We start from the raw sequence: 22,526 nt of genomic DNA on the forward strand, positions 1-22,526 counted from the left end.
ATATACAACCACAATGGGACTTTACTGCAATTGGAGTATGGTTTTTGTATACGTAAAACTAATCACAAAAGTAGGAAGTACGTTTTTGTGTTGTTTTTCTTTCATTTTCATTTTGGATTCTTTGTGGATTTAATAAGTATGTCTTTCAATCAAGTCCTGAATTCAAGACTAAGTGTTTATACTGGGCTGCTTTGTGAAGTCAACAACTGATGTTGATAGTCCGTTGTAAGACTACTTGCTCAACGGGTTGAAACATCCCTCTCATTGTAACTTTTCATCAATCCATTCGTATTTAACATCACTTATTCTCATTCAGGATCGCTGATGTTATAGTAAGATCAAAGTCACCAGAAACAAATACAAAGGTTCAGAATGGTGATAATAAATACATTATTTATTGATGATCCCTTCATCACTTGCATCATATTTTATGTATGCTGTTGAAAGGCATCTTCATGGTACTCTTACTCAGCAGAGTCACTCTAAGAAAAATAAAGAAGAAAATAATCAATCAGTCGGAAGACCTGATTTACAAAAACAACAACAATGCACAGACATTGCTTTTTGTATCATTGCAATTGCCGAAATGTTACCTTTCCAATATCACGGCTCTTGGCCCTCAGCTTGTTGACCTGGGACTCAGCAATGTCAGCACGTTCCTGAGACTCTTCCATTTCATGCTGGACCTTTCTGAACCTTGACATGTGAGTGTTGGCCTGCTCCTCCTGTGGTTTAAAAGGGCAGTATTCACACAGTTACAGTTTAGTGATGTCATTAAGTCATCGTGGAGATGATAAGATTCATACAATTCAACTTACAGCCTCCTCAGCTTGTCTCTTGTAAGCCTTGACTTTCAGCTGCAGTTTGTCCACCAGATCCTGAAGCCTGGTGCTGTTCTTCTTGTCCTCCTCAGTCTGTAGATAAAAGATGACATCATCAGCAATGAAAGACATTCATGAGCTACAAATGTAGTTGTTCTTGAGCTAGCTATTACCTGGTAAGTCAGCTCCTTTACTCTCCTCTCATATTTGCGGACTCCTTTAATAGCATCGGCCCCACGTCTCTGTTCGGCGTCAATCTCTGATTCGAGCTCACGCACCTATAGGACACATGATGTAGTGCATCTCTATTTTACTCTCAAGAGAACGTAACAATCCCTTTTTTACATTGAAAGTATATCCTGAACTGGATGCATTCCTGGTTATAGTTCATACCCTCGACTCCAGTTTCTGGAGTTGCTTCTTGCCACCCTTCATGGCGAGGCTCTCAGCCTCATCCAGACGGTGCTGCAGGTCCTTGACAGTGACCTCCAGGTTCTTCTTCATCCTCTCCAGGTGAGCACTGGTGTCTTGCTCTTTCTTCAGCTCCTCGGCCATCATGGCAGCCTGAAATGTTACATTGAACTCAAATTTATCTATACCTCACTAAGTGCAAACCTCTGCAACAGAATCCCGGTTGTATCGTGCTCCGCAATGAAATAATTTTTTTGTTTTTTTTTCAACTTTAGAAATGCGATTAATTTCATTAAATTGGCAATTTTGTGTAAAGCATAAATGTTGACAAATCTGGGTCAGTGTTGTCACTTTGACAACAAGGCCAGTATTGGAGATCTACCTCACAATGTTTTTATGACTGAACGTGTTACCCATATTTTAAATGTGGATATTATGTTTTTAGGAGTGCCATAAAAACACACTACAAAAAATAGGTATAAAATTGCTGTCAAGCTGGCACAGATGACAACTCACATCAGTGATAGCCTTTTTGGCCTTCTCCTCAGCATTTCGTGCTTCCTGAACAGCATCTTCAACTTCACCTTGAACCTGGACAAAGTCAGACTCCAGCTTCTTCTTGGTGTTGATAAGGCTGGTGTTCTGAATGTGAAAAAGTCATGTATTAGATATTTTTTTGTATCCCAAAGTGTCTAACTATATGCTTGTTTGAGAAACACGTAAGTATAAATTACTGATCATGAACCTGGGAGTGAAGCAGTCCAACACGCTCACTTGCGTCAACCAGCTCCTGCTCGGCCACTTTGCGTGCTCTGTCAGTCTGCTCCAAAGCGGCTCTCAGCTCCTCAATTTCAGCCAGCATCAGGCCATTTCTGCGCTCTACCATGGCAACCTGTTCCTTCATGTCTTCCTGTCCTCTGATAGCCTCGTCAAGGTGCAATTGGGCATCCTGACAAAAAAACAAATAATCATTTTCTGTGTGCCCATTAGCATTTCTGATGCAATGATGAGAATCTCACCTTGAATTGTCCCTGGACATTCCTCAGTTGTTTCTGGGCTTCAGCAGCCTGTCTGTTGGCATGGCTCAGCTGAATCTCCATCTCGTTCAGGTCTCCCTCCATCTTCTTCTTAACTCTCAGGGCGTCATTCCTGCTCCTGACCTCGGCATCAAGAGTGCTCTGCATGGAGTCAATCACTCTCTGGCTGTTCCTCTTGATCTGCTCCATCTCCTCGTCCTTCTCGGCCAGCTTCCTGTCAACCTCACCCTTGACCTGGCTGAGCTCGAGCTGAACACGGATAATCTTGGCTTCCTCATGCTCCAGTGTACCCTAAAGGGAATGGTTCACATAGTGCCTTTGGTTACCCAAGTTACATGTTATCTATCCCATCTACTTGTCACAACCACATGAAATCAAGAGATTTGAGACACTCAAACATTGTTTTACCTCTGCCTCCTCCAGTGCTGACTGAATTTCAGACTTCTCACCCTCAACAGTCTTCTTGGCCTTTTCCAGCTCATGGATGCTCTTTCCACTCTCACCAATCTGTTCAGTCAAGTCGGAGATCTCCTCTATATAATAGTAAACATAATAAATGAATGGCAAATCATGTTATACAATTTTTCTTTGCAATAACAAAATAAATCCCATTAACTTTAGCTTAAGATGTTGTCAAAGGTAAAATATATTGCAAAATATATATATGTTCGAGTGAAATGAAATGTTTTAATTCATATGAGGTTCATCCACTTTAAGTAGGAATAGCTCACGCTGAAGATTCTTGTTCTCCCTCTTCATGGTCTCCAGCTGATCCAGCACCTCCTCATATGAGTTCTTCATCTTGAACATTTCAGTGCTAAGAGTACGAGCTTCCTTCTGGGATCCTTCCAGCTCTGCCTGGCTCTCCTCAAACTTCTGCTTCCATTCTGCCAGGACCTGAACATTTGGAGATATTCAGCAATGAAGTTATATGAAGTACTGCATTTCACTCAGATCATTGAATTTAATTGCAAGTTTACTTTATCAAAGTTCCTCTGCTTCTTGTCAAGGTTGGCAGCCAGGGCATTAGCTCTCTCCACATCAATCATGAGGTCCTCCACCTCAGCCTGGAGCCTCTGCTTGGTCTTCTCCAAAGAGGCACACTTGGAGTTCACAGCTTCAATGGACTCCTCAGCTTCCTGGAGACGCTGGGCAAGCTTTTTCCTGTAACAGGCAATCATTTTTTTGTTTTAATTGTTGTGCAGAAATGAGCTACTCTGAACACACAAATAGAATGTAGAGAGGTGTCTTAATTACTTACTTGGCCTCTTCCAGCTCTTCAGTGCGCTGGATAGCATCAGTCTCATACTTAGATCTCCACTGTGCCACCTCACTGTTGGCCTTGGACATTCCTCGCTGCAGCTCAGCTTTAGCCTCCTGCTCCTCTTCATATTGCTCTCTGAGCAGATCGCAGTCATGGCGGGAAGACTGAACAGCATGGGCCAGGGCATTCTTGGCCTGGTAAGCAAAGGAATAAAGTATTTGTTAGTTTTCTGTACAAATATTTTTCTTGGTTCATGCAATTATGCTCAAATCAGCTCAAACGTAGATGGCTATGAAGTACTGTATCGTAAAATATCAGGAGATTCATTCACACTATACCTTCACTTCCTCCTCAACAAGTCGTTTGAGTTCCTCAATCTGCTGAGTATAGGCCTGCTTGCCCCTGGTCAGCTGGGAAACCAGAGATTCTTTCTCCTCAATCTGGCGTGAATACTCACCTAAGAGACAAAGTAACAATGGGTTCAAGGAAAAATGAAGGCCCAATGAAGATAATATTTTTTGGCTGACTTACCGTTTTCAGTTTGGAACCTTGCCCTCTGTGCATTCATGTCATTCAGCTGACGGACATTCTCATCATATTTGGTTTTCAGCTCTCCAAATTGGTCTTCAAGCGTTCTGCACATTTTTTCCAAGTTGCTCTATCATCAGGAAGTGTAAAGGATTGTCCACATTCAGTATGTGATCATTCAGATACAAATATTTTGCGCTCATGAAATATCCTTACCTTGGATTTCGCAACAGACTCCATGTTGCTGGAGAGGTCATCAATCTCCATCTTGTACTCGCTCTTCTCCTTCTCCAGCTTTTGCTTGACACGCTGGAGGTTGTCGATCTGCTCGCCCAGCTCTGCAACGCTGTCAGCCTGCTTCTTGCGGAGAGCGGCAGCCGTAGCCTCATGCTGCAGGGTGGACTCTTCGAGATCACGACGCAGTTTCTGGAACTCAGCCTCACGCTTCTTGTTCATCTCAATCTGAGCAGATGTTGCTCCACCAGCTTCCTCAAGCCTCTCACTGATCTCTTCCAGTTCCCTGGAAAGGTCAGACCTCTGCTTTTCCACCTTGGCTCGGGCAGCCCTCTCAGCCTCAATCTCCTCTTCCAGCTCTTCAATACGAGCCTAAGTTTCATGATTGTATGAACAAATCAGTGTATTACCTAAAACACAATAAGGCTTTCATATGTCAACTCATAAAAAAAAACAACGTACCTGGAGTTCCTTGATCTTCTTCTGGAGCTGAACACCAAGAGACTGTTCATCCTCAATCTTGCTGAGTAGCTGGCTGGTCTCAAAGTCTTTCCTTTGAGAAGAAAGGAAAAATGTGTGTGTCATTTAATTTCTATTTGCAGCAGGAACCTCTTAAATGTTACCATTTGATTTTTTCTCTTACTTCTTGAGTTTTTCATCTGATTGTTGTTTATCATTCTCCAGATCCATTACGGATTCCTGGGCCAGTTTCAGATCACCTTCAAGCTTCCTCTTGGCTCTCTCAAGGTCCATGCGCAGCTTCTTCTCTTGCTCAAGTGAGCCCTCAAGCTGTTATTATGGTAATTTTGCAGTGTAAATAAGTAATGATCTTTAAAAAGATATACTTCCAAATTCTACCTGAATCCTTAATGTCAACGCAACGGCGTGCTTACATCATCCACTTGCTGTTCCAGCTTTGTCTTGGCCTTGGTCAGAGTGTTGACTTTGTCTTCCTCTGCCTGAAGATCATCCAGTGTTTGCTGGTGGGCCTCTTGGAGGGCTTTCTTCTCCTTTGTTAACTTGGCAATAGACTCATCTTGAGTTGCCAACTCCTCTGTCAGGTTTTTTACCTGAAATATTGTGATTTGTTAGTTAAGTATATAGGGTATGTACTTTATTTATTTCATAAATTAATTTGTAATTTCTGTGTAAATATAATAAAAAATAAAGCTCACCTTATTCTCAGTGGCATGTTTCTCCTTCTCCACTTTAGCCAAAGTGAGTTCCAAATCATCAATATCTTTCTTCAGCTCAGAGCATTCGTCCTCCAGCTTCCTCTTCTTAGCTGTAAGCTCAGAGTTGATTTCTTCTTCATCTTCCAGTCTCTCAGTCGTCTCTTTGACTTTAGCCTCAAGCTGGATTTTGCTTTTAATGAGCCCCTCACACCTTTCCTCAGCATCTGAAAGGTGATCACCCTCCTACATGCAAATTAAGAATGTATCCAATTATTGGCTTAATCACATTTTATATTTGGATATAATAGGTAGTTTGCCCAGTATGAGTCTGCATTTAGAATAGGTCTATGCACAGCTTGTATTGTACTTTCTATTTACCGCAGCTATTTGCAGTTGCAGGTCATTCTTTTCCTGCAGCAGGGAAACCATCTTCTCCTCCAGTTCTTTCTTTTTGCCCAGAGCAGTAGCCAGGTCCGATTGCATCTTCTCATAGTTCTCCTTCATCTGCTGCAACTCTTTCTCTGTCTCAGCACTCTTCAGGAGAGGCTTGATCTTGAAGTACAGCTTCAGCCATGGCCAGTTTTTCACGTTCATGAAGGAACGGAGATTGTACTGGATGCTGAAGATAGATTCTCTGGGGGGGAAAAGGTACACATTAGCATTTTATTGCAATATAGCTTCTTTGGGACTGCTGTTGGTTAGATGCACAGTAAATAAGAATACCTGCATAATAAGCAGCTTAGACTTACCTCCTCTCCATCATCTTAACAAACTCTTTCCTCATCACATATCCTCTGCAGAGAGCCTGAGTCATGGTCACCAATGTAGCCAGTTTCTCATCTCTCATTTCCTCTAGTGTACCGAGCAGACCAGCTTTGAAGAACACCTGTGTTGTATAAATATTATTTAAATATATATGAACAACTCATAGAGATGCAATCTCTGACACACCTTCGTGTGGCCAAATTTGTACTGAGTGTGATCCACATCAATGGAGCCTAGAAGTTTCTCTGCTGCCTTCTTGTTGTCAATGAACTGACCCTCAGGGATGACACTGGCATTCAATACTTTGTATCTGTGAGATAGGAAGCATTATGTTGTTACTTTGCATATTATCTTGTCAAACCCTCATTAGAGCTCCAGCAAAATGTAGAGTTTATTTTCACCTCTGCTTGAAATCACCATAGAGAATTCTGCTGGGGAAGCCCTTTCTGCAGATTCTGATGCCCTCCAGCACACCGTTACACCTCAGCTGGTGGATGACCAAGAAGTTCTGCATAAGACCTGAGTGCAAATGTCTTTAGTCAATTCTATTTTTACTTCTTTTTTTTTTTTACACAGCGACGGTTAAGAAAAACGGCTCATCGGTAAAGCATCTAACCTGGGGTTTTTGATTCGTTGGGAATCAGGCAACGCACAAAGTGAGGATGAGTGCTCCTCAAGTTGGTCATCAGCTTGCCCAAGTTCTCCTGTGAGATGAAACATGACCGTTTTTATAAAGGTCAACTTGAAATCATGGTGACATAAGATGTTTTGGTAATTTCATTTTACCCTGAAGAGAGCAGAGACAGTCTGGAAAGAACCACCCTTCTTCTTTCCTGCCTTCTTTGCACCTTCTTTGTTTTTCAAAACATGTAATTGTGTTACTGTCAATAAGATACCTACACTTCATGTATTTCAGCAATTTTTTTAAGCAAGACATACCAATATTATACACATTCAATGTCAGTGTAATTGCCGATTGTCAGCAACTACTTGAGCTTCATACCTTCTTTTGCATTATGGGTGGCATACAGCATAGCCAGCAGTTTGTTGGAAGACTTCTGATAGAGCTGGACAACGGAGTCATTCAGTGGGTCCTTGTTCTTGTCCAACCAGCCAGAAATATTGTAGTCCACAGTACCAGCATAGTGGACCAATGAGAAGTGGGCCTCGGCCTTGCCCTTTGCAGGCTTTGGCTTTTCAAAGGCCTTGGTCTTGCCAAGATGCTGATCATGCAGCTTGTTCTTGAAGGTTGTGTCAGAGGCCTTGGGGAACATGCACTCCTCTTCAAGGATGGAGAAGATGCCCATTGGCTGAAGAAAATTGACAAAAAAGAAAGTGTCAGAAACTAACAAACACTTTTAATTAAATCTACTGAATGTAGAATATTCCATTTCGAATCGCTACTGCCACCTGCTGACGAAAAATTAAACTGCACATACCGTTCTTCATATACACACCACACACATTACATCGCATCCGCAGACAGGGCGTGGGAATTTTTTTACCCGAATACAGTCTGAAAACTATTGGCCAGAGGCTTGCAGGGTTACCCATTGTGAACAGCTAAGGTGTTAATCTACTAATTAGAAGGCATTTCAGTCATAAATGGTCAAATAAATAAAATAAAAAGCTTATTGTAAATTTATTTTTGTGAAAAAAGTTCCATATTGCAGCTTTAAATTGAATCTTGCCTGAGAGATTGGGCTCACCTTCTCAATAAGCTCAATGCAAGCAGCCAAATCCATACCGAAGTCAATGAATTCCCAATCAATGCCTTCTTTCTTGTATTCCTCTTGCTCCAGGACAAACATGTGGTGGTTGAAGAACTGTTGCAGTTTCTCGTTGGTAAAGTTGATGCACAGTTGCTCCAAGCTGTTGAACTACAGTACACAGATATACAGCATAATTAATCCACTGATGTGTTTGTGTGTGTGTGTGCTGACTTGAAAGTTCTGCCACTCACATCGAAGATCTCAAATCCAGCAATATCCAACACCCCAATGAAGAACTGTCTTGGTTGCTTTGTGTCCAACATCTCATTGATGCGGATGACCATCCACAAGAACATTTTCTCATAGATGGACTTGCACAAGGCTGAGACAGAGTTGTTGACCTAGAAACACAATTTTGTATTAAACTTTATACAGTTTGCATGCTTATTTGAAATGTTAATATTAATGCATTTTGATTTTGAACAAATTTTCTTCTGACCTGTGGGACGGTCTGGCCTTTGGTCACCATCTCGTTACCAACTTTGACTCTGGGGTAGCACAGTGATTTCAGCATATCAGCTGAGTTCAGGCCAGTGAGGTAGGCAATTTTATCAGCCACTGATAAAAAGACAGTTATTTGCAATTTGCTTAAAATGTAGATACACATATTAAAACCCTTGATACAGTTATTTTAAAGATATTATTACAAGACATACCCTCATTGCCATCAGGCTCAGCCTGCTCCTCACGCTGCTTCTGCTTGAATTTCATGCTGCCATGATGCAATGCAGCACCAGTCAGCTTGTAGATGCCAAGTTTCTCTTCTGCAGTGAATCCCAGGATGTCAATCGCGGTCTGTAACATACATTAGCCATTGATATTTGGTTTGAATTATTCTTTCCAGTTCTAATGATAGAACAAGCTCGAATAAAAGTATTTAGAATTGTAATTGTATCCTTACATCTGTTGCAATGAACTCCTCAATATCATCGATGCTCTTGACCGTGATTTCACCCTGACTGATCATCGGGTAGTCATATGGGTTGGTGGTGATCAGAAGAGCCTCTGGAATAAAGTGGAGGCAACACATAAATCATTTTAAAAATATATTTTTTTCTGATGTTTTTATTTTACTTGTTAAGACGTACCTAGCAGCTCGGGCTTGTGTCCAGTCATCAGCTGATAGAAGATATGGTAGCTTCTCTCCGCAGACAACTGGAAGGTGACACGGGACTTCTCCAGCAGATCTGTCCAATTTTTTTTAAACATATAAGTATTCATATGGGACCAACATTTTATGTGTGTGTGTAATTCTTGTGGTTACTGAAAACTCACAAGTTTCAATATCAGCTGAGGCCAGCTTGCCAGTAGAGCCAAAGTGGATTCTGATGAATTTACCCTAAATGTAGTACCAATAACATGTTACTTTGGTTTGTTTGTAGTAAATATGCAAGAGTTAAAAAAGAGTGTTATAATTCGACGACTTACAAAACGAGAGGAGTTGTCGTTCCTCACAGTCTTGGCATTACCGTAGGCCTCCAGCAGGGGGTTGGCTGCGATGATTTGATCTTCAAGGGAACCCTACAGGGCATAATGATGCTGTCAGCAAAGATTTTATTTTAGGAGACTATCTAATTAGGCTCCTCCAAGAGAAGGACATATTTTCTTTCGTAATGTAGCTTTTTGTAGCAATTTTTACTACATTACTATTGTTGACACTGAGACATTTTAGACTTTAAATGCTAAGATTCAGACATATGCAGGAAGTGGGTATCTGTGAAGGACAATTTGGATCGGGTCTATGTTCTTTTCAGTGCAATTCTAGTTTTACCTGGATCTTCCCAGCATCAGCCTTCTTGCCTCCAGCAACAGCAATTGTTGCAAAGTACTGGATGACACGCTTGGTGTTGACAGTCTTTCCGGCACCGGATTCTCCACTGGAGAAGAAAATATTTCAGCGGAGTTTCTCCAACTATCATATCGAGTTGTTGTTGTTATTGCTTACGTGATGAGGATAGACTGGTTCTCATGGTCTAAAATAAAAGAAGTAATCAAAAATGTTATCTACTAATTGTAGTTTTTACAATGTCTTGATTCCGGGACATTAACAAAAATATATTACCAGTGAGCATGAACTGATAGGCATTGTCAGAGATGGAGAAGATGTGGGGTGGAGCTTCAATCCTCTTCTTGCCTCTGTAGGCATCAACAACCCTAGCGTCATACACAGGAAGCCACTTGTAGGGGTTCACCACGACGCAGAACAGGCCGGAGTAGGTCTGGAAAGGGATCATATTGCTCTCATAAATCCCGCTGACTGTGTGACAAATCCATTACTTCAGTAAAATTACTGGTGTGGACTCACGTAGATCATCCATGATGCAAAACGCTCTTTGAGGTTATACAACACGGCAGGCTCATTGAGGTGGGTCATCATGGCCATGTCCTCAATTTTATCGTACTTGGGAGGGTTCATGGCATGAATTTCATCTTCTTTGACGGTGACTGTCTGTATAGAAGATGCAGTAAGAAAAAAAGGAGAAATTATAGTATTCTATGGCATTGACTCTGACTCTATAAATGATGTAATACAGTACTGCAATAGTTAGATTTTTTTTGTAATTCACTTACCTTTCCAGCAACTCCAAGAATATCAACTGTAGCTTTGCCACCCTCTTTCTTGATGAGTTTACCCTTGAGGTACATTTCATCAGGAACAGTCACAAAGAATGCCGTTTTGGCATCAAATGGTGTATTCTGAGCCTCGATCCTCTCCTTCTCTGGTTTGCGGAGGTAAATGGACGCAGGCCCATAGGAATCCATGTCCTTGTCCCCCATGATGGCACCTTATTTGGGACTGAAAAAAGAAGACTAAACATTAGTTAAAACATCTTAATTCTAATGAACAAGACAGTCTTTCAAATAATAATAATGGTGATGTGTCTGACATTCTGACATCATACCTTACTTAAAGAAGAAGGGTGGGGCACAGTATTTTGGTGGTGGCCTGAAAATTGCGATAAAATCATAAAATTATCACGGTTATATATTTAAAAAAAAAACACTTGAATTTTCATATAGAAGTTAAAATTTGCAAGATAAATTCAATAATACATGTAAAGAACTGATCATTTTAGTGTATGTTTTGACTCATAAACAGTTTTTTATAGAATTAGCCATACTAGTAACAAGCCTTACTGCTGGACTAAATTCAACTTAAACATTGTTCAAATCACTACATCTTAAGGTTTAACTTGGTTTGTATGAAAACATTCCATAGGAAAGGCATTGTATTAAAGTATTAGGATAAATAAACAATTTAAAGTCACACAGCACTAACCTGGGTGAGATGCCAGTCAGTTGTCAGTGGATGTGAAGCGCTTGGGTTTATATAGGCGGGAAATGCCAGGTCAGCAGATGATCGCCACTCGATTTGGTCAAGTATCTCTGTCATCAGCAGAGACATCCTTTGACATTGGAGCCTTGGAAAGCTTTTTGTGTCTGAGGATGAAACTGTAAACCATTCATGTCTGCAGTAAAGCAGAGAGAAAAATAGTGGTAACACATTCAAAATTAAAAGAATGATTATCTTTTGTTGAGCATCTAAAAATCTTCATCCTTTTTGAGATGCAAATGCCACTGGTGTTAAGTTACAGTGCTTGACAATGATTCGAACCATTGAAATAATACATTAAACATTTTATAGGGGCATTTTCTTGTGTCTCTAAATGGAAAAAAACAATTATTGTAACATTATAATTTGGTTTGGAAGTGATATGATATGTAATACTAGTAATTATCTAGATAGAAATGCTTGACCTAAGCCAATAAAATGTTAGGTATGACAGCAATGTCTGAATAATGACTTTAAATAGATGACGGTGATGACTATAAATCAATCAACCACTCTTTAAACCCCTACTTTGTTTCAATAAATACTGGAACAGATTTAGAATTTGGCTTACTTGCAAAATATTCATCTCACGTATTTACAATTTGAGCTGCCTTTACATCTTGCATAGGTGGCCAACAATTTTGAACCCAACTGGTTTTGGTGTATAGTTGCAGAACACTTGTACAACTTATCCGCCTCTAATAAAACCAAATAAGAAGACATGAAGTTCAAATGCTTATGACACCATCCCTTAGAAGGAATGGTGGAACATTTGTCAACCAGACCTATATTAAGTCCCACTCAGGTGTCATAGATCTTCATCCTTGGAATACATTTGATTCTAAGGATGACGTTGAGATGGAAAGTCACTGTCCTTGTAAAACTATATGACTGTGACTTTAATACGCTGTAGGCTCCAAATCGGATTTCCACCTGTCTACAGATCTTAGACAAGTATGATTGTTACACATGTAAAAATAGAGCTTAAATCAACAGAATATTGGCTTATGAACAAAAACATCTTTGATTAAAATGCCATGTCCGCAGGCCATCTGCTCCATGATTTAGGAGTATCATTTTGACATACAAAATGGCTTAGCTTTCCACCCTCTAACAGTCAAGCTATGGACCAAGATTATGAATTGACAAGATGCCTACAATGTACTGTGAAGCCAGCTCTTGTAATGTTTATTGAACTAATTATTTTTGAAATATTACTCTGAAAACATTGTAGGCTACTACACTATATTAATAGGATTTTCCAATACGATTAAGCCCGAACAACTACGGTTATTTTTGTCATGATTTAACACCTACATTATCAATGGTTTCAAAAGGGGGAGTTTTGTTGTCAAGTACAGTGGAGGCATAGAAAGCTATGTTTTATTTCTAGATTTGTAGTAGTAAGGCTAGCCTATGTGACAAGGAGCAGCCAGTTTTCTATGACATGCATAACTTTAAGTGCACGAGCACAGTCAAACAGATTCGAAACAAATCCGTATTAAAAGTACTTACCCTCAACTCCGATTGCATTATTATCAGAAAGGTACGTATTAATTTAATAACATTTTTGCTGTTGCAGTTTAAGGTTTGGTCCAAAAAAGGTGAACTTTGAAACATCTCTTGTTTTGGATCACATTTATTTTGCAGATGAATCAATTGAAGGGTGTGGTTTAGTGTCAACATTGTTCCCTGAAGAGAATGTGTCCCATAAAGAGTCATTATTCTGCATCTATTAATTGTGACAAATGACAAGTAGGAAAACCCCCCAGATGATTTATATTCAGAGGAAAAAAGGATGTCCTATACATATACTGCAGATAGTGATACTCTTCATACTTGTATATGCGTATTGGATTACATATATGCTGAGGGCTAATACCAAAGGTTGACATATATGAACAAGTGGGTTAGGGTGTGCCGCCTCCTATCTATTTGTGGAAACTTCTGACATCCATTTATTTCTGTTTCTTGTTGTCAATTATTGTAAACATGAATTCCTTCTAGAATATTGCCAGCAATAATATTCTATGGATTTTACCAGTTAGAGGTGACTGTCATCAGATGACATTTAACATCTGACCCGAAGCAATTTGGCCTCAGAGTTTGATTTATAGTTAACACAAGGTCAGTTTCCCTTCCTTTTTAAGTATTATATTAATGCTGATTGATTATTGGATCGTACTCCTCGGCCAAAATACTTTAAATCACTCATTACTCAGTCACCATCTAAATAAAAGTATGTGCGGTTATGACCAAGTTCATTCTCTGATCTAAAACTAAATGTTACTTAATTGCATGCTTAACTTTTTTTTGTTAGACAGAAAGAATAAAATATTAAAAGGATGAATGTATGTAGGGAAGTTTAACAGCATCAGACAGTATTTAGATATTATATTATATTATATTATATTATATTATATTATATTATATTATATTATATTATATTATATTATATTATATTATATTATGCGTTGTAGCCTGTAGGTATTTATAAAATGAACAATTTAAATGAAAGTTCAATAATCTTAAACCAAAACCATTCATTCGCCCAATATCCGTACCGTTTATTCTCGTACTGGATTTTAAAACATACGACGAGCACGCAGCGGTTACGTTAATCCATAGGATTTGCTTCATTGCTTGTGCCAAATGCGGAAGTAGCACGAAAGACTGACCATTGGTCTATCTAATCTAATGGGAGAAGTGGCTGAATACCATTAAGAATACTTTTAACTCAATACAATTCTGATAAACAGCTACGATAAATGGCGAATTTGTGTCTGATTTGAGACATTTGGGGAAGCAATTTAACGTGTTACGACAGATGGGAAGACTTTACGGCTGCGCCAAATTCACTTGTCATTGGCTCACAGGGAAACACGTGACCGCAGCGCGTCTCCGTCTGAAAAATCTCACACGCTTGGGAAAGTCAGCTAGCTAGCCTTAGCCAAAGCTAACAGTACTATTTACATTGAGGCCGCAAATTACCGTGGTAGAGATGCCGTCGGTAAATGGAAAAGAGGATGTTATATTTGTAAGTTTTCATTTAAATACGCTATTTAACTAAATATACGAAAAACTCGTGGCTTGCTAAGAGCTAAGGCTAACGCTAGCTGGAGTGCTAGGTTTTCGATGTGTGGATGACACTGAGAAAGGATAACTTGTTATTGTTTGGAACTTTGTTGCGTGACCGCAGTTTGAATGTTGAATATATTTTGTTATTCTATTATGTTGTGTACAATTTAGCTCATCAAGAAATTGTACGTGCCAATGTATGAAAATAATCTTTGTGGTTTTACGGTTATTGAGATTCGTCAAGTGTGATTTTATTTCTTGCTGTATTAGGAGGACGATGATCTGCCGTATGAGGAGGAGATTATCAGAAATCCATATTCAGTCAAGTGTTGGATGCGTTACATCGAGTTCAAACAAAATGCGCCCAAATCCATCCTCAATATGATCTATGAACGGGCTCTGAAAGAGCTACCTGGGAGGTAAATGTGTTCTTCAGAGCTGTACAGTATTGCATATGTTTAAGTCAAAAATCGAAGGATGTAGTAACATTTAAAAAATAAATAACTATGCTTTCCCACAGTTATAAACTATGGTACAATTACCTGAGGGAGAGGAGGAAACAAGTCAAAGGGAAATGTATAAACGAACCAGTGTATGAAGAAATAAATAACTGCCATGAAAGAGCACTGGTGTTCATGCACAAGGTGATAACTACATTAAGGAGACAAATACTCATTAATTTGATGTTTAATGAAGTTGTTTATTGACATTGTGCATCCATCTGCTTGACGCCAGATGCCCAGGATATGGATCGATTATTGCCAATTCCTGGTATTGCAGTGTAAGATCACAAGGAGTCGGCGATCATTTGACCGTGCGCTCCGAGCCCTTCCTGTTACTCAGCATCCACGCATATGGCCTCTCTATCTTCGCTTTGTTCGAAGTTTGCCCCTGCCTGAGACGGCCATACGAGTCTACCGCAGATACCTCAAGGTACTGACGAGCAAGAATTGGCAATAGCTGTTGCGGTTATTGTTGAAAAATTAAAGCAAATTATGTTTTTGCAGCTTTCTCCAGAGAATGCAGAGGATTATATTGAGTACTTAAAGTCTGTTGGCCGCTTGGATGAAGCTGCTGTACGTCTAGCGGCTGTTGTCAATGATGAAAGCTTTGTGTCCAAAGAAGGCAAATCTAACTACCAGGTAAGGGTTTCCCCATTCCCTGAGAATTTATATTTGACCCCAGCATGACAAATTTGTAATCATTATATTTATATATATTTCTTGATACAGTTGTGGCACGAGTTATGCGACCTGATTTCGCAGAACCCCGACAAGGTGACTTCTTTAAATGTTGGTGCCATCATCCGGGGTGGGCTCACTCGTTTTACGGATCAGCTCGGCAAACTTTGGTGCTCCTTAGCAGATTATTATATCAGGAGTGGCCTCTTTGAAAAGGTTTGTAAACAAAGAACTGTCCAAAGTGCACAACTTTGGATATTCTATACTACTACATATTTCCTCAAAAATGGCCTCCACTCTAAGTGATACTTTTTGAATAAACTAACCGCTGTCATGGGGGAACAGGCAACAAGAAACAGGCAGTTGCCACTGTAAAAGTCATTACTGCAAAACACAATACCCACAGAAGTGGCATCTTTAACCCATTAAGGCCTAAAGCGCCTGGCAAATCATGCCTCTAAAACCCAAGGGTGACTTTTGTGTCAACCCCAAAAACCTGAAGTTTTCCTGGAAATTCAACAATATTAAAAATAATTGATAGCTCCTGAAGCAGATAGAAAAATAATTCCCAAGACATTTCAGAGCTTACACCTGTGGTGTCCACACAAACCTAAGTTTATTATTATAAACTATCAATACATTTTTTTTTTATAAAACGACAAACAAATGTCGCATCTGTGGGTTTTTTATAACTCCAAATATATTTACCTTTAACACCGGAGCGCAGTTGTGATAACCTCGAGGGATCGTGTGGTAATTATTCCTTATCCATTCCGTTACAAAGCAGTCAAAATTTTCAACATCCTCATTGTCTACAAACATATTTCTTAAGAATATGTCACTGTCTACTCCTTACACTGATTTGAATTCCTCTCGCGCCGCCGTCAATCGCGTCATTTCTTTCATAACTCCCGCGAATCTGCATCAACCATAAACGCTCGAATAAAATTCCAGGACATGCTACAAGGCCCACATTACCCTCTCGTGCATATTCTGATTCATTTAATCTGCTAAGAAACCAGGAATTGGGCAAAGCAAAACCAAATAACATATCTGCTCTCCCGGTTTTAAAGGGGGAAGCGCAGTCACGTGCTCCCGGATGGGTTAAAGCCGACATTTATGCAAATTTTAAAGGAAAGTGAGAATTTGGTTTTTGAAAAAGACAAATGACAACATCCCCCTGCAAACGCCCCAATACGTGTAGATGATTGTTACTGCCTGCAGTAGAGTAAGGATATGAACAAATGCAGGAAATACATTGGAGGTTAGAGCTTGTCTGTTATTTGTCTTGTAGGCCCGTGATGTGTATGAGGAGGCCGTTCTTACAGTGGTAACCGTCAGGGATTTTACACAAGTCTTTGACAGTTACGCTCAGTTTGAGGAGAGCATGATCGCAGCCAAGATGGAGACCACCTCTGAGATGGGCAAGGACAAAGAGGGTTCGTGTGGTCAAGTGGACAACATCCTGCTCATCTGTCACATTTGTTTATTCACCTTGTCCTTCACTCCCCAAGATGACATCGACATGGAACTTCGCCTCGCCCGCTTTGAGGAGCTGATAACACGGCGACCTCTTCTTCTGAACAGTGTACTGTTGCGCCAGAACCCCCACAATGTCCATGAGTGGCACAAACGTGTGAAATTGTACGAGGGCATTCCACGACAGGTGAGTTTTTGGCTTTTCGACAAATACAAAATAAAAACACTTGCAATGCTAGAGATGGGACAATGAAGCCTTGTGAAGCTTTTGAGTCTTTCGGCTGATTGATTTGGAAAAAGAGTCGAAGTTTCAAAGCCCCATAAGATAGATCGTACCGGTGACATCTGGTGGTCAGCTGGAGTCATAGCAGCTATAATATTCAAAGTGATTCGCCTGATTGATTTATATTCCAACATAACACCAGTACATTCAGTCTTACATTTGTGTCTGTCTAATGATCATCAGGTACACATGGAAGTGTTGCAATATTTTGACACTGTACCAGTACTATGGTTCAATGTGATGTCCTGTTACTCATTCGATTTTTATAAACATGATTTGGATATGACACAAGTGCGCTGTGAAGCCAGATGACAAGTATTTCAACATCAGTCTTTGGAAGATGTGACTGAGGGTCTTGGAGAAGCGCTTATAGCAACTCGGTGGAAAATACTTGGGTCAAGCCTGTATCTTCTACACACGATTTAAAAATAATGCATAATTGGAAACTTTAAATGCATCATTGTGGGAGTACTTTTGTTGGAAACATACCGAATAACTAACTTTTCCAGGTGAACATAAAGTGAAGCAAATATCTACATGAGGAAATTGTGCTTGTGCGCAACTTTTTATATTTTTTTGTTTTACAAGTTCTTATTCAAGAACAATATTTGCTCTATTGTGTTCGGCTTCAGCTGACACCACGCCAAAAGGTTTGAATCAGTTACGTAATTTCCGGTATCTCATTAGCGCGCATAAAGCCGCATACGTCATCAGCACGTGATCACGGACGTTTGATCGGGGCTTTTGATACATTGTTTCGAGCAGTCTGTCTCACTCGGCTGACACATGCTCCGGAGTCTCAGTGTCAAACGTCCCATCTCTACTCAATGCCCCCTTCAAGGCACAAGCCAACACACAGATACAGTTAACCCTGGCGATTCTCAAGTGGTAGGGACCGAACCCTGCCGCAAATAATTGAAGTACTCGTCAACCTTTTTGAAGCTGATTCAGTTACTGGTTTGGTCATTGTTTTCCAATGCAAAAGCAGATAACTTCAAATGTCTCATTTTTATTAAACACAAAAGATAATCCATCTATTTTCATGTAGTACTTAAAAAAAAAAAATATATATATATATACTTTTTGTTTAGAGATTGAAATCAGGGTATTTGGACAATTTTAAATTAAATGATGGCTCTGAATGATTACTTAATTATTTAAATAGTTGTCAATTTCATAAGCGTTTAGTTGTCGATTAATCAGTTAATTTTGACATGTAATTACACTTCATAAAACCAGGTCATTTCTTTACATTCAATAAGTGCTATTGTTCTTCAAAAGGATGAATGACATTTCAAGTCATTTAAACAAGGAAAATTGATTTAATATGAGTAAATTGGTCATGGAACGAACTAGTCTTGTTAAGTCGGGGTACCACTGTATCCTAAAACTTAACATTGTGTCTAATGCATTAAGTACCTTCCCTCCACTCTACAGATCATCAACACATACACAGAGGCAGTGCAGACTGTTGATCCCATAAAAGCTACGGGGAAGCCTCACACGCTCTGGGTCACCTTTGCTAAATTTTATGAAGAAAATGAGCAGCTGGATGATGTAAGTACACACAGCCTAAATGATGCTCAATGGACAAGCTGCAGGAGCAATCAATACTTTGAAAGCTTCGTGTCGTTTAGGCTAGGACCATCTTTGAGAAGGCCACCAAAGTGAACTACAAGCAGGTTGATGACCTGGCTACAGTGTGGTGCGAATATGGAGAGATGGAACTCCGGCATGAAAACTATGAGCAGGCACTGAGGATACTGAGGGTGAGACATGCCTTTTTATTTCTGGGTCATAGAAGTCAAATATTTAAGGTCACAGCAAGTCAATAACACAGTGTTCCCCGACCCCCAGTAGTATGTTGTAGTTTATCTACTGCAGCCTCGTCACATTACAGATGTTCTTTTTTTTAATTGTGTATATATATATATATATATATATATATATATATATATATATATACACACACACACACACACACACACACCTCTGTATATTATGTAGTCAATATGAATTTATTTGATGACTTAAGAAAGCCACAGCCATCCCATCCAAGAAGGCTGAGTACTTTGATGCCTCTGAGCCAGTCCAAAACAGAGTCTACAAGTCTTTGAAGGTTTGGTCCATGTTGGCAGACTTGGAAGAGAGTCTCGGCACATTTCAGGTATGTATCTTGCTTGTTCATTAATGCATCCAGTAAATTGCCACGAGTTCTGTGTTTGCGTGAACTGTAAACATGTATCCTTATTCTTCTCTCCCTCCAGTCTACAAAAGCAGTGTATGACCGCATTATTGACTTACGCATCGCCACGCCGCAGATCGTCATCAACTACGCCATGTTCCTTGAAGAGCACAAATACTTTGAGGAGAGCTTCAAAGTAATAACATGGCAATGTATATGTTGTATACATTTTGTTGACTAAACAATATACTAATGGTCCCTGTTGAATGCATTGCCCAGGCGTATGAGCGTGGCATCGCTCTCTTCAAGTGGCCAAATGTTTATGACATCTGGAACACTTACCTCACCAAGTTCATTGACCGATACGGGGGCAAAAAGCTGGAGCGAGCTAGGGATCTATTTGAGCAAGCTATCGATGGCTGCCCCGCTAAATTTGCCAAGAGTGAGTAGCTTTTTGAAAATCAGCACTTATCATCCACATTGTTAGATCTAACATGATTCACACCCTGCACGTCGTTCCAGCCATCTATCTGCTGTACGCCAAGCTGGAGGAGGAGTACGGACTGGCACGTCACGCCATGGCTGTTTATGAAAGAGCAACGCAGGCGGTAGAAAACGAGGAGAGACATCAAATGTTCAATATCTACATCAAGAGAGCCGCTGAAATATATGGTGTCACGTACACCAGGGCCATCTACCAGAAGTCTATTGAGGTACTTTTAGCTGTTGTTTTGACTCTCACCAACTGTCATGACTCCCAGGCATGCATGCACTGGTACATCTTTTTTCAGAAGTAGAATGAATACTTAGATTTCAGTTCTCACTGATTCTGATTACGATATTTTACAACTCCTTTATGTCTTGTAATTGTGAGGAAAATGTTTCATTTTAACATCCAATTGCATATTTCACTCATCTGGTGTCTGAGTCTGAACACTAGGGGGCTCTATTTCTGCATTCCTCACAATTCTGCTAGGCTATCAAATAATATATATATATATATGGTACATTAAGAAACATTTTACCATTTTAAGTTTAAGTAAATAAATGTTGACATACTTGTGGCTGCGCTGAACTGCCAGCCAGCATTCATTTTCACAACAAAACTGATACACAGATTACGGTCTCGGCTCATAAAAATTGACGAAAACTTTTGTCACACAAAAGCGTGCACGGAGAGAATGTGAACACCTGCTGTATTAATCAACTACTGTATTCCGGACCATCAATGAAACACACAAAACTCTTTTGCCAGTTGATGCCCGATGTTTGAGCGGAGTTTATCAACCCTTTGGGAATTTTTTTATGATTCCAATACCGACAGACATGCAATATCGGTCGGTGCATCCTCCTTAATAAGTATAATGTTATTGTACTTTCTTTAAGTGGCTACATTTCCCCCCCTTATTTCTTCAGGTGCTCCCTGATGAGCATTCCAGGGACATGTGTTTACGATTCGCTGATATGGAGAGCAAACTGGGTGAAATTGATCGGGCCAGAGCCATCTATTCTTACTGCTCTCAGATCTGCGATCCCAGGGTAGGTGCAACTTCCTACTGCCGAGTGTCCCATTTTCACCAAGGATTTTCACATGTATTAATTTTCTTATTTTCCCTCCCTCAGGTCACAGCTGTTTTCTGGCAAACGTGGAAGGAATTTGAGATCCGCCACGGAAATGAGGACACCATTAGAGAGATGCTGCGAATCAAGCGCAGCGTCCAGGCCACATACAACACTCAGGTCAACTTCATGTCATCTCAGATGATGAAGGCCACAACGAGCTCCACAGGCACCGGTAACATGACTGCTTCTGGTTCTTGTCCGCCTTGGGTGGATACGAGAATGCGCTGAATTAGTAATTGATCATTAATTGAAACCACTTTTTGTGTGTGTGTCCAGTGTCAGATCTTGCCCCAGGCCAGTTGGGAATCGACGACATGAAGATGTTGGAGCAGAAAGCGCAACAGCTTGCAGCAGAGGCAGAGCAGGATAAACCCAAGCCAAAAGAAAAGATTCTCTTTATTAGGTCTGTCTTTTTTTGTATGCCGATTACAAATATACACATTTTAACACATATTGAAGTGTACACAAAATGAACTTATTTTCTGCATGTGCAGGAGTGACACATCTCGCAGCGAGTTGGCCGAGCTGGCCAAACAAGCCAATCCCGATGAGATTGACATTGATGACGTGGATGAGGACGATGGGCAGGGGCCGGAGGGTGAGTGACACGACAGGCTTCAAATGTTGTTGTTTTAAACTTACTTTCATCCAAGCATGCTTATCGTTCCCCACCTTGTCTTCCCCTCTTACAGAGGTGCAGCTGGAACAGAAGAGCGTTCCCACTGCTGTCTATGGAGGCCTGAAAGATGATTGAGCAAATCTTCTCAAGAACACTCACTGACTTTTGTAACCGTTTTATCATATCATAAAATGTAAATTTGTGTAAATTGTTGCATTCATTCCTCAGTTGTGTGATGACAGCATGGCTTCCTCCCTCCATGTTTTGCCTGGAGATAGAATCATGCACTTCTTAGTAATGACCACAGTGGGTCAGGCTTTCTCAAGTTTGTGGTAGAGTAATTGAGCAGGCAGGTGAATTGTTATGTTTGAGTAAATGGGAATTATTTCATCCATATTTTGTTGTTGTTTAAAAAGTCTAGCCATAATCAAATAAAGGAAATTTGTACTTATATTTTTGCATAATGTCCTGAAGAGGTAAAACAATAAAGACTGGTCATACAAAGCATTGCATGTTGGCAACATTAATGTAACGAGGTTAACCATTTACATTGTACTGGTTTTCAGTGCTGGACATTCTAATATTTCCTTGAATTTATTAAATTTGTGTAACTTAAAAAAACAAAAACAAATTAATACATGATTGTTACATTCCTTAGGTTAACATTTCATGTGGGATGGACTTTGTATTTTTCCAAAAGTACCAACAAGTAGAGAAATATTTTCACAATTAGATTA

The 22,526-nt window shown here is 40.0% G+C and overlaps 2 protein-coding genes across 5 annotated transcripts in view; one reads left to right on the top strand and one right to left on the bottom strand.

The window, feature by feature from the left end:
• The window catches only part of xab2 (XPA binding protein 2), a 49,098-nt gene extending 26,802 nt beyond the window's left edge, over positions 1–22,296 (top strand). For 3 of the 4 annotated variants that reach the window (XM_086086461.1, XM_086086472.1, XM_086086451.1), the window contains 18 exons: positions 14,690–14,838; positions 14,940–15,063; positions 15,155–15,352; positions 15,427–15,561; positions 15,652–15,816; positions 16,895–17,039; positions 17,115–17,266; positions 18,800–18,919; positions 19,000–19,131; positions 19,398–19,529; positions 19,630–19,743; positions 19,827–19,989; positions 20,070–20,260; positions 20,964–21,086; positions 21,171–21,342; positions 21,447–21,573; positions 21,665–21,768; positions 21,863–22,296. In XM_086086461.1, coding sequence (XP_085942587.1) covers positions 14,753–14,838; positions 14,940–15,063; positions 15,155–15,352; positions 15,427–15,561; positions 15,652–15,816; positions 16,895–17,039; positions 17,115–17,266; positions 18,800–18,919; positions 19,000–19,131; positions 19,398–19,529; positions 19,630–19,743; positions 19,827–19,989; positions 20,070–20,260; positions 20,964–21,086; positions 21,171–21,342; positions 21,447–21,573; positions 21,665–21,768; positions 21,863–21,924 — 2,445 coding nt within the window. In that variant the 5' untranslated portion in view covers positions 14,690–14,752 and the 3' untranslated portion in view covers positions 21,925–22,296. Of the gene's footprint in view, positions 1–14,215; positions 14,379–14,689; positions 14,839–14,939; positions 15,064–15,154; positions 15,353–15,426; positions 15,562–15,651; positions 15,817–16,894; positions 17,040–17,114; positions 17,267–18,799; positions 18,920–18,999; positions 19,132–19,397; positions 19,530–19,629; positions 19,744–19,826; positions 19,990–20,069; positions 20,261–20,963; positions 21,087–21,170; positions 21,343–21,446; positions 21,574–21,664; positions 21,769–21,862 lie in introns of those variants that run through there. The other variant, XM_086086442.1, reaches the window with a different exon arrangement.
• Positions 465–10,921, bottom strand: LOC147181341 (myosin heavy chain, fast skeletal muscle). The gene is made up of 40 exons (XM_086091229.1): positions 10,911–10,921; positions 10,579–10,804; positions 10,313–10,456; positions 10,070–10,226; positions 9,953–9,980; positions 9,779–9,884; positions 9,436–9,528; positions 9,283–9,346; positions 9,096–9,194; positions 8,909–9,012; positions 8,664–8,802; positions 8,447–8,565; positions 8,199–8,348; positions 7,945–8,115; positions 7,239–7,545; positions 7,022–7,086; positions 6,852–6,939; positions 6,637–6,754; positions 6,422–6,545; positions 6,220–6,356; positions 5,849–6,104; positions 5,471–5,713; positions 5,189–5,365; positions 4,939–5,084; positions 4,758–4,848; positions 4,278–4,667; positions 4,065–4,191; positions 3,872–3,990; positions 3,531–3,727; positions 3,250–3,433; positions 3,001–3,166; positions 2,678–2,802; positions 2,252–2,560; positions 1,978–2,181; positions 1,749–1,874; positions 1,215–1,385; positions 995–1,099; positions 819–914; positions 594–725; positions 465–482 (listed from the first exon to the last, which is right to left on the bottom strand). Exons 2-40 carry the CDS (start codon positions 10,783–10,785, stop codon positions 465–467), a joined length of 5,802 nt encoding a protein of 1,933 aa, XP_085947355.1. The 5' UTR covers positions 10,786–10,804; positions 10,911–10,921.
• Positions 22,297–22,526: the final 230 nt, after the last annotated feature.

This window comes from Leptonotus elevatus, chromosome 1 (assembly GCF_054856555.1).
Source record: "Leptonotus elevatus isolate MCC_2025b chromosome 1, RoL_Lele_1.0, whole genome shotgun sequence".
NCBI lineage: Eukaryota > Metazoa > Chordata > Actinopteri > Syngnathiformes > Syngnathidae > Leptonotus > Leptonotus elevatus.

Excerpts from the sequence above, each read along its gene's own strand:
- LOC147181341 (XM_086091229.1), bottom strand. The coding sequence starts at position 10,785 with ATGGGGGACAAGGACATGGATTCCTATGGGCCTGCGTCCATTTACCTC. Across the intron at positions 9,981-10,069 it reads CTATCAGTTCATGCTCACTG|ACCATGAGAACCAGTCTATC; the intron begins GTAATATATTTT and ends CTTTTATTTTAG. Across the intron at positions 1,100-1,214 it reads TCCAGAAACTGGAGTCGAGG|GTGCGTGAGCTCGAATCAGA; the intron begins GTATGAACTATA and ends TGTGTCCTATAG.